Source organism: Numenius arquata, chromosome 8, assembly GCF_964106895.1.
Source record: "Numenius arquata chromosome 8, bNumArq3.hap1.1, whole genome shotgun sequence".
NCBI lineage: Eukaryota > Metazoa > Chordata > Aves > Charadriiformes > Scolopacidae > Numenius > Numenius arquata.
In genome coordinates this window covers 35,650,774-35,663,199 of record NC_133583.1, presented here as the reverse complement: position 1 = coordinate 35,663,199, position 12,426 = coordinate 35,650,774, and the positions used below count along the sequence as shown (strand labels likewise).

Below are 12,426 nucleotides of genomic sequence, written 5' to 3'. Positions count from 1 at the left end.
TAGGAGAGGAAATTGGCCATGCCTACTTGAGCAAAAGTGAATCTTTCAGTTTTGGTTTGTTTTAAAAAAAAAAAAAAAAAAAAAGGTAAAATCATAACATACTTCTCGAAGCTGTGAACATTCTTTAGTTATGCCACATTTATGAAGTATCAATATATCTCTATGCATTTTAATACAGTTTAAATATGGCTTCACTAAAGAAGCATCACTTTACTGAACATAAGACAGAAACTCCTTGAAGTTTGCCAAATATTAAATGTCAGGTTTATCAATCATTTTCATTCCACTTATGCAAAGCATCAAAAAAAGCTACATTATTTCCTTAAAGGTATGATTCTTATTCATAACCGTGAACTTTCACAAATATTAGTATACTAGTAACTACTGTTTAAATTTAATACATTCTTGATCTTAACCTGGAGGATACTGAGTACTTATTATCTTTTATATTCTTTTCCTCTCAGCTCCATATAAAAAAGTGATAAAATAATACTTGAATATAATTTTCTGTGTAAATTTCCATCTATAAAATGTTACCTGCATATGGGTTATTATTACGGTACTCATTGTTTAAAAGGATCTATTACCTACATTCATATTTGAAAGAATTACAATTATCACTGTTTGATAATACAAGCCAACTACAGGCAGCTTTTCAGAGAAGAAAATATAAAGACATTAAGAGTCTTGCTAAGAACTGCTAGGAGAAGGAATAAGACATATTTAATACGTGATTTTGTTGTACAGTACAACAGTATGAATATCAAAGTTATCCATATTAAATATTTAGTACATCCAAATGAAGGTGAGCAAACTGAATGATTAGGATATTCTTTTAGTTTGAATGGCAACTGTAACAAACAAGTAAATACAATTTTCAAAAGATTTCAGGTTTGACCAAGGAAGTTGATTTTACATGTTCAAATTTCATATGTGAAATGAGCCAACTACAAAACTACCCTTTAAAATCAGATGTAACATTACATTACACCAGGCAGTCCAGTGTCTCTTTAATTTCAATTTCCAAGGTAGTATTATCATCCATTTAGTACTCTAATATGTATTTTATTACTTTAATCTGCATTTCACCTGCTGTTCAGGTCCAGATATTTTTGGAAGGTTTTCATGACATTTTCCAGACCTAATTATACATGCGAAACCTACTATAAAATTGGTGGTTTGTTACAGCATACAATGTCACTCTAAAACAGAACAGATTTTATAGACCGATATGAGTTAGCTGCATATACTGTGTACAATAGATTCTATATATATTAGCTACAAAATATTTGGCTTAAGGCCTCATAAAGCTCTCTCCGTCCAGAAGTCTTTTGTTTTACTTAGTAACCACAATAAAACACAGTTAATCAGATAGGTTATTTTTTTAAAACTGCATTCCATTTTAATTTCAGTAATATTGCAATCTGTTTGTCTGATTTACATCAGCTGCTCCAAAGATAACTAGCAAGTAGGGCTGATGAAAACTGCTGTATGATGCACCCTCAAGTCTCCTTATTCCCAAGTAAAAGGAGGGAGGTTTCTCCCTCCCTCAGGAAACACATTTGTTAGTGGCCTGCTTTAGTAACATCCCCTCTCTTCTTCCACGGTATGTTTTGAACCTACTTTACAATTTCAATAAAGCCTATAGAAAAGTTACTGCTTTTGTCAATTTTTATGAAAATTGCTGGCCAGGGAAATGAAACCCTCAAATTACTGGTCCCAAGGAGGGAAAGGCAGGCAGTGCTTCTTCTCTATCTCCTCAAAAAGGCAGCACCAAGCCACCCAAAATCAAACATCTCTAACTCCTCAACTGCACTTCCTTTCAGGTCAAGGGAGGGTATGAGGAGACACCCACTTTACTTAAGTGGAAGAGAGACTTAGGTGATTCTAGGGAAAAAAATACTTTACTTTTATTCCCTATGGAGAAACCTAGAATTAAAAAAAAAAAAAAAAAAAAGATATTCTAAATTAAAAGTGCCATGAATTTACAGAACTAGACTGACAGTTAACTACAAGCAAACTTATCACATCACTACATCACTTTGCTTAGTCACACAAAATTTTGTTTCACACTTTAACTGAATTTTAGAAGCGTATCTGTTGCTTATGCACAAAACCCACTCATACACCTTTATGGAGGGAAAGTGTCATCTTCTTTTAACCTCAAAAAGCCAAAAAAGCAAGCTATTTTAACTCCAATAATACATCCTAAGTTTCCCAAAGCAGCAAACAAACTGAATAGTTCAACATCCTAAAACTTAGTTTGCCAAGTGCAATAGTTATGTAAGGTGAAGTAAAAACATGCTTTATTGATATTCATGTTGTATGAAGTCTAACCAAACGTTTTATACCCTAGTTAATCAAAAAATGTATTTGTAAAAAGCCAGTTGTTCTCAAGGTTATTTATCAACTTCTTTAGATTTACCAACTGCTTTAGATAAGTTTAACATTTTAAGTACATTGGACTTCATTGTTTGAAGTAGTAAGTACTGAAGATTAGTATGTTCATATAGTAGCAAACAAAAATCTGAGAATCTCTTTTGCATTTAAAAAAAATAGAATTTCTTTCCTCAACTCACAAGGATTAGAAAACAGATGACTCTTTTTACCCAATCAGTATCTTCAGTGTTAAGTCTGAAGTCCTATATATATGAGGTTCCTGTAACTTAGAAAACACCTAAACCAAAAACCTCCAGAAAATCCCACAGTCCTTTTGGGAATAAAGAAGAATAAAAAAAAGTGGTGAATGAAAATTAAAACAGACAATACATCGTTCAACGCTTGCCTACATGCACTTTCATATGTACTCACTTAGCTTAGCAGTGTCTTTAAGAGAGTTTTAGATTAATAAAGAATAAAGAACGATCCTTCCAGCAGCAGTGATGCAAGTAGTTTCCACAATAGCATATTGCTCAGTGAAAACATAAATACAACTCCAGATGGCAGCTCTGCAGATTGCAATCACAGGTATATTCCGGAAGGTATGATCAGTACTGCCTAAATGCTAGTTGAGTGAGCCATAACTAATGCAGAGTTCATTATATAGTCTTTACAGTCATTTACCTAATGAGAAAGCCTACACTGAAACAGACTGTATTCGGGACCACCAGTAGCAAACCTGAGTAAAGCAGGACGTGCCTAAAGATTGTCCTAGCAAAGACAAAACACATTTAAACATCCTGAATGTGAGGATGCAGATGCAACAGCATGTGGCTGCATAGAACACGAGCAGATTAGCCCTTGTATTCAGATGCAATAAGAAATGGAACTAAAATCACAAAGTTACAGACCGCAATATAGTCAGCCTTAATCAATTACCTTCCTAAACAGTGTAAGAAAGAATTGCCTTAAAGACTTAAAAATATCACCTATTTTGCTATTCTAACTGGACCTTCTCATTCTTGATGTTGCTCTACATTGAAATGGCACTGAATGACATCACTTATAATCTGTTCCTCAAAAGACTGAGAACCAGGGTTCCTACCTTAGCATTTTATTAACATTTGCCTCTAAAGATCTCTCTCAGTTCTGAGCTCTGCAGAGAGCAAATCACCAAGTAGCAAAGTGTCACATGGCTTAATGTCAATGGTATAATCTCAAGAACTGAACGGAGGAGGAAATCTTGACTCGGTCATCTCAGATTAGTTACATAAATGGCTCAGCTGATCATGAAATACTTGAATTGCAACTACCGTATTATGAATTACAAACTGTGTTAGAAACCTCCAAAACTTTGTTAAAACTCTTACTCAAAGACAATGGGATGGCTACCCATGTGATTATTTTGGAAAACGCAGATAACACTTGCAAGGAGAAGGGATGCTCAAATGAACTGCCTTCTGGTCCCCATCTGTCACATGCTCTTTTCTACTGGGTCCATAAGACCTTTATACCTCCTTCAATAGTTGTGAATAAATTACACCACTACACAATAGCTAAGTTGTTCTTTTCCCCATTAGAAGAAATTTAACAAGAAACTGTCAGTTGAAGACGCAACTATTACATATTCAGTAGATGTTTGGATATAATGTGTAGAGGGAAATATGTTGACAACATTGTTTAACATAAGCTGTGTGAAGTGCATGATGTTTGATTGTTCAGAACAATTAGGACAAAGTATAAAAGTCTGTAGCTCAAGTTCAGCTGGTATAGTTGAGGAATACCCTGTAAAACTTTCATTAACAGATATTACACATAAATCTTGAGACCTGAGAACATAAATGAATCTAAGCACCTATACAGGATTCAAGTGGAAAGCCGACATCCAGTTCAAAGAACACAAATGTAACTTCCTTACACTTTTTTATTTGGGGTCATGTTTCCAAACAAGAGTAACTCCTGAACCATTTGTAAAGGATCTCAAGGGACACTCTTGAGTTTCTCAAGGGACACCTAGAAGGCTAGCAAATCAACTCATACCATTCAGCTTTAGGTCAAGACGGGTCTAGTAAGTCATCTTAAAATTCATACCAAGAATTTTTAAAGCGCTCAAGCTTTAAGTAAATCTCCCTGGATGTCTAAAGCTCCACTTCAATGTATACTAAGGAATACTTCAGATTCTCCTACTTGGCACTCCTCCATTTAAACCACTCAAGGACCTGACAGGCATGCCACAAGCACACTTAGCACACTGACACGATCGAGTTCTTACACAGAACAGCAACTTCAGACACATTCATTCAGTAACAAAGCTGGATGCCTCCAGGTCTTGCTCCCTCTTTTGTTCAGCAGCACACTGGGCAACACAGCAACGCCTAACTTCCAGATGTGTGACAACATTCACTTCTTTTCTCGAATTTGCAGTTCTTAGTCTCAAAATAAAATAAAACCTATTATGAAGAGCAAAACAGGCAGTCCTATTGTATAATGCAATACAATGGCGAGATATGCTGGCACTGATGTACACGACTTCCAATCACCGAGAAAACGAGTGCAGCATTGTTCAATCTAATATATTTTCTTGAAAGCAGCATTTGTATGTGATTTTCTTTGGCCCCTACCAGCTTGACTACTTGACTACACTAAAACTCTTTAAGGGAGAGTAATTTATTTAGTGTTTGAAACATGACTGAGGCAATGAAATGCTAACCACTGAAATTGTTGCGTGGCCCTTAAATACAAAATACAGTAATAGTTCTTAGGAAACCTGGTTTCATTTCATCCACTCTCATTAGAGTAATATAGACACACGCTTCTAGTCTGTTACCCCAGAGCAGTGCAAGGTTGCTGGCAGACTACTCTGGGGAAACATCAATTTCTCCAGCTCAAGGATTTTTTGAGTTAGTAGTCGTGTCCTAGCCCTTAACCCCCATGGACCAAGAACTTTACGGTTATGTTTGAATTACAGTTATTGCTTAACATGAAAAAAATTTACAAATCAAATAAAACCAAGAGTCTCTACCTCCATCATCTATGGAACACTCTTTTAGTAGACAATTATTACAGCTTTCCTCATCTCTTCCTGATGGTTAGAAACTGAACAGTATGCACATAGAGAGTTTACAGAATGCTGCTTGGCCCACGGAGGGGAGCGGGGCCATGGGCAGGCTGGTGTTACACCCGCGCCGAGAATAATGACTGGCTTATGCACAGAGTGCAGAAAAATTACACTCTGCTTCAAAGCCCATTTCAAAGAGTCTGTTGTGTTGTTGATTCCGCCTTCAATACCACTGCTCTCAAGTATTTTAATGAAATTAGGACATGACACAGAAAACTGGTGACATGGATAATTAGTTATAAAATCTTAAATATTAGATAGAGATGTATTTATTTTATAAAGGTAAGTGCTATTTATCTGTATATTGAGAGACAACATCCAATTCCACCTTATGCTTCTGAAAAGTCATTTCAACTTTTGGTATTGAGTCATAATCTGAATTCCGCATGATAAGTTAAAAAAGATCTTGTAGAGTTACCTACTAGTATATCAATTATCTGAAGTCTTTTATATAAAATATGTGAATACACCATGTTCATTGCTTTTGCCACAACGTGCTACCTCTCCAGTGGCCCAATCTTTAAGGTACCAGAAACTTAGATGAACCTTCATCCTATTACACAGTAATCCTTTGAAAATACACCAGAGGTTAAACAACCTTTCAGTTAAAGTAATAAAAATTACTGAAACTATACTATACTTGAAAGATTTTGAGGGTAATAACAGCAACATCCTTTGATTAGTTAATGCTCAAGATCTGATACTGACCGCAAACTGATGAAAAACACTGCTGATCTCAGATACTGAACTAGTCTTTCAATTCTTCTGAAATTAAACCTGCTCATACTGTGGCTTACATATAGACCTCTTTTTTATTCATTGTTTTTTGTCAGGACTATGGAATGTATTTGTTTCAACTGAAATGTAATGTATTTTCTTTGATTACTGATAGTTTCATGTTTACTCCGGGTAATTTTACAACTGAGAGATTGTAAAGCCTGGCAGTTTACACTGGAAAGATGGATGCTACTTTTGTTAATTTGTAGGAAAAACATTATCACTGAACTCAGAAGCACTGAAAACTTACATAGATTTTCTTACTAGAGATAAAACTTACATGTTTGAATACATTGCAGAAATTTGCATGTAAGTTTGCTACAAGTGAAGTGCCTCAACTGAAACCCTAACTATACTGATTCTTCAAGTGTAGCCCCAAACTATCTGGTAAGGATATAATCTTGATACCGAAAAGAGCTGTTGTATCCACCTGTTTACTGAACAGTAAAAGAAAGAAATGCCAATAGTAGTTCTGGCTGCTTATAAGCGCAGATGATCAACAACAGATTCCATTTCGAGCAGTAAAAACAAAAAACAAAAGGAAGCTTCTGAGCTTCAGCAGCCCTGAATACTGAAAGAAACCAGGAGTTAAAGACAGGAGAGCTTTCTAGCAATTAGGAAAGGCAACTAAGTAATTTCTACAAGGGCCTAATGCAGTACTTCGCAGACCTTAATTGCTTGCACCCAAGTTTATAACCACACTGAATCACAGCTCGTGACCAGTCAGGACTCTCAGACCTCAGGAAATCATTCCACAGAACTCCCCAGGTTATCACTCTATTCCTCTCTTTCATATTAAAGTAATGAAAACTTAAGGAAAAAAAAAACCCACAAAGGTAACTACAACCAGCATCACCGTGACTATTATTGTCATTGGACATGTGTATTATTGGAGAAACAAATACTATTTGTCTGTGCAAAACGTACAAATGTGTAAAAGTCAATCCAAAGCACACCCTCAGCTTGCAAGAGGATACACCTTAGTACAATCTATAAAAGCCAGCTTTATCAGACAATCAAGGAACAAGCAGCTTCTCCCATACTCTGACACAGGTACAGATAGCTAGTTTGTTCTGATCTTGACATCCCAAGCTATGGTAACAGTTAAATACTTCACATGTTCTAGTTACAGAAACCAGTAGTCCAAAATTCAGTTTCATTAAATATAAAAGGTCAGACCCACTTTCCAGGCTTCCACTAGATGACACCAGCTTCGTTAACATTTTCTCTTCAGAAAAGCAGGGGGCTAATGCCCTGACCATGTCGAATTTACACAAGTAAGAAAGAACATGTTGAGAATATCAGCTTAAGATTCTCTCTCAGCACTCCCTCACACCCTGCATGGTACAAAAATGCTAACACACTTATCTTCCATAGCTCTTATTTGATCCATCTCGAACAGTAAAGTTTCCTACTTAAAAAACAGAAGTTGCCCTGCTATGCAGGGGATTATGCTTTGAAGTGAAGCCTGCAGGTAGACCTGTAGGTTTCTAAAAGTCATGCTGCACAATTTGCAACATGAACTGCTGGGTAACTAGACAGCAAGAGCTACCACCAGTAGCTTACTTGTTTCCAAAACATCATCAATCCAGGCAAATAGAAGGTGCCACAGGTACTAAAAAAGGCTTTCTGAAGAAGATGTCCTGTTATAAACAATCCCAGGTCCAGAATAATGAAATCATGCCTTCACAATAAAAATTCATTAAATAAGTCAGTTCTTCCTAAGAGAAAGTAAGTGTGCCAATTAAGCAAAAACCCTGTTACAGGGAAGAACTGCCAGCAGCACAAGTTATTTTAGCTGACATTACTTCAGAAAAAGCCCACCATTCACCATCTGTTCTGGCACAAATTTTGAATGCTAAGAAATTTTCCAACATCACTGATGAAAAGAAAGCAGTCAAGATGCAGAAGTTTTTGTTTTGCTGCTAAAAAGAACAAGCAGCTAGGACAACTCACATTTCAGCAAGAACAAACAAAAACCAGAAGTTTTGCATATTTCATAAAAATCATTAGAGAGAATTACAGTAAGGCACAGTGCAAGTGGAAGACATGTAGGGAATATAACACGAAACAAATAAAAGCTTCTTATAAATTTTACATGAGAAGCAGGTGGGCAACTCCAGACAGCAGGCCATGGTTTACACTCCAGGTAATAAGCATACATCTACAAAGTTTCTTCCAATTGCTAACAAGATCAAAACTTTGGGAAGCTAATGGCTCCATCAGGCTTTTAAAAGAGAAAACTAACCATCAAAACAAACTGTTTCACTCAGACAAAGAAAATAAAGGACAACGTGTGACAAGGAAGCCAAAGGAATCAATGTAACAGAGAGAACAAAAGTCAGGGTAGATTGTATTACCAATAACGTCAAACACTCAAATGAACCACCAGGCTAGGAAAAAAAAAAACCAAAAAAACCACAACACACTTCCAACACGCAACTCATAACCAAAGTGGAAACTAGAGCAAAAATAAGAAGATACAAAAAAAGTGATAAAGAATGAAGACAAAATAAAATACATAATTCATCCATCTCAAGGCAATATTTATAATTTCAGAAGCAGTAACAAATTCATAATGCCTTTCTACAAACCACTGGCGAGATCTCACTTAGAAGACTCCATGAAATTTTACTTCTCCATGCTCAATAAAAAAGATTAATTCTAACTGGAATAGCTAGAGAAAGAAAACTCACATGGGAACTGGAAGCTTATTTCACGATAACACTTATTTAGCCAAGCAAAACAAGAAGTTTTAAGAGAATACGACTGCTCTCTGTAAACACATTAATGGAAACAAACACCATAGGTAACTTCTCTGTTTCCTTTAAGTCAAGGAGAACAATGGCATAAAACTGAACCTTTCAAATTTCACCATTCATCCGGAAATCAGAGGTCTGAGGTTTCAAGACAGACTCTAACAGAGAGCTACCTAACATTTCAATTCCTTTGAAGTGTTTGATGAATTCAATGAGAGATTATATCAGTACTATGATGATAGCAGACAACATCATGTAGGTAGAATGCAATTCCAATGCTACCCTCCTTATTCCTATGATTTTGCCAATGACTATGATGTACTTTTCCATTAAACCTCTAGGGAAAGAAAGTACTTTCCCAGTGCCTCCCTAGTTTTGTCTAGCATAAAAAATAAGAATGAACCACAAAAAAACCCCACTGAATAAAAGCATAGTATGAAATTTGCTAGCTGGGAGGAGATTAAGTATTCTGTACAAAACAATGATTGATCTGAAGATTATGTGTTAGAACTATGTGGTCCATCGCTGTGACAAAGTTTAGACAAAAACAGATGAAAATTTCTGTGCCACATACTTAACAGATTTATTTCTCCCCCATCTGAAACACAAAGTCAGTATGTCATCACAATTTATGAATGAGCTAAACATTTAGGGCACCTTTTTAATAGTCTGGAAATAAGGCTCCAAAAATCCCTTGCAAGTTTTCTTAGAAAAATGCTAAATGACAGATGGATTTCTCATGACACCAGATGACGCTTTATGCATAGTCATGCAATACCTCTTAAACAGTTATTTAAAAAAAATATAGTTTATGTTGCAAAAAGATTTACTAGCAATTTAGTATCAGTTGTATTTTCCTTCTTAATGGAAGAAACCAGCAAGGTTAATAACTATCTCAAAACTCTAGGTAGTATGCTGAATACATGAGCTAGGATTCCTAGAATAAAAAACCTTAATCATTTTTTAACAAGCTTAAAAAAAAAATATTTTAGAGTTACTGTGCATCCCTTCACTTTTGCAGTTTTTATACTGACAAGCTTGAAACATTTTACCATTTCTATTTTACTGTAATCTTGCCTATTTTTTTTTTCTTTTTGCTCCTCACAGTATAATTTAAACAGAACCTATTTACTAAGTCGTTTCAAGTCACTACCACTTGAAACAGACACATTATACCACAGAAACCTGAGTTTGGTATAACAACACTGCTTGACCCCTTGTAAAGCAGCCCTAAATTCATGCAAGGTTCAAGACCAAATATTCAGACATAATGGGTTATTTCCTTCCTTCACCCAATTAATTTCTGAATTAATCTAGAAATAATAGTGTTTAGAACTAAGTAGATTCCTTCCTTAAAATATTCCCTTCCTTTTTTTTTTTTTCCCTTTTAAATTAATTCTAAGTCCAGAGGAGGTTGGAAAGGAAAGGCTTGGGCAAGAACTTTTATCAAACAAGAAAAAGCTCTAATTTTTAAGAAATTTACATTCAAGATATGATTTTATGTTCAAATTAGGACTGCAACCTAGAAATAGTGCATGACTTTAGGAGAACGTTTAGTGCTGTCTATTCATCAGATTTATATAGGTATGCAGATGGCAAAAACCTTAATGAGGGCTCTACATGAGTTTTGTAGCATCTGTCCTACTTACCAGCAGATCAAAACAGCATTTGTTTGAGAGCATTCAACCCACTTCCACAAAATATTGGCCAAAAAAAAAAAAAGGAAGTCTGTTTAAGGGTCTCTCTCTCTCTCATCTGTGTATGTAGCAATTCCACTGACAGCATTGTAAAGTCATACAAAAGAAGTTCATGTCACTAGGCTAGAAAGCTTCAACAGTAATGCAGAGGTCAAATTCTTCCACCGCTAAACAAATTTACTGTTATTAAATGCAGAGTAGGAAACGGAGATACTCCAAAACCTGGTTTTATTACTTCAGTTTTGCGAGTATAGTTTTATCAGTTATGATTCTGAAAGTTGTCCTTCATAGACATATACAAGTCTAGCAAAACCAGGGGTATCTCAGTATAATTGAGCACAAAAAGGCTGCACCTCCACAAGAAGAACCTGCCAGCAAAGCCTTCCCAGCACACCTTTTAACTGCAGATAGATCCCCTGAGCAAAGATCTCTAAAACATGCAGACCAAACCAAAACACGTTTTATCTTTTCACAGAGAACTTTCATCAATTCTGCTAGTCAACCAAAGCGACGTTCCAGAGCCTAGGTCTGACTGACAGGGATATACATTATATATAAAGTACATTATCATTCCTTTAAAACATATTTAAGAAAAGACTTACTGTTACAGACTTCAGAGTCATTCCGTGATAGGTGCCCATAGTATCAATTTTAAAGCCTTCCGTTTCTGCAAAGGAAAAAAGCCTCTTGTAAATCATCATGAACACAGAAACGTCATGTCTAAATGGTCAACAGTGTCAGTATCTTTGAAATTACTTTTGCAATGAACTCATTTTGCTATTGGCAGTAGTTTAGCTTCTGTTCACAATACAAAACCTGGTTAGTAATTCGGAAATCTGTGTTTTCTTTAGACAGAGGTCCATTTGGTATTTCTACTTTCTATAACCAGAGTAAGCTTTTCCTGCTGCACGGAATCATTCAAACCACTCCAGAGAAAGGATATATATGTAAATCTTTGTGAGAATATGTTACAACACACATGCAGTCTCAGAAATTCTCTTCACTACAAAATGGAGAAGTACCTCATGTTCCCAGAATGCATTAAAATGCAACATCTTCAACTTGTAGTTGTATTAACAGAAAAAATATACTTAATAAGAATCCAGGTTACATGCCAACTATTAAAGCCGTGGCCACTTAACACGATAAATGCACTTCTGGTGTGCAGAAGTGCAACAATGTCATTGTCATATGAAACAAAGGACAGAATCTGCATAAATTCACACTACCAGACCAAAGGTGAGAAAACAGGCTGTTTTGGGGCTGGGTTTTTTCAGTAGTTTTAATCAGATCATATTTATGCTAAGTGCCAGAAGCTTGCAAGTGCTTAGTGAATAAACCTGCTGCCACTAGCCTGTTTGGTTTTGAATACTCCTTCTTCTGTCATCCTATTCTCAGTGCTCTACGATCAGAGCCAGCTCCCGAATATTGCCACATGGACTTGCAAGAAAACCTTTTTCTTTTTGTAAATTCCCTAGCCATATGCATCTACTGTCAACTGATCCCACCAACCAAACACCCAATTAATTCTTAAAATGGCATGATAATCACCCAATCAAGCCACGATAAGCAAGTATTTGTCTACACCTAAGCAACTTCTGGGCTATTTCAATTAGACTTGGGTAAAGATAACTGACACTGTGCAGAAACAGCTATTTGGAATTAAAAGATTTTTGCCATTTATTACCCCACCTTC

General features: G+C 35.9%; 1 protein-coding gene across 1 annotated transcript in view; it reads right to left on the bottom strand.

Moving 5' to 3' along the window:
* Positions 1-12,426, bottom strand: part of CDC73 (cell division cycle 73) — a 109,258-nt gene that overhangs the window by 58,217 nt on the left and 38,615 nt on the right. Inside the window, exon 10 of the mRNA XM_074151375.1 lies at positions 11,333-11,397. Within this exon, the coding sequence (XP_074007476.1) occupies positions 11,333-11,397 (65 nt within the window). The remainder of the gene's footprint in view (positions 1-11,332; positions 11,398-12,426) is intronic.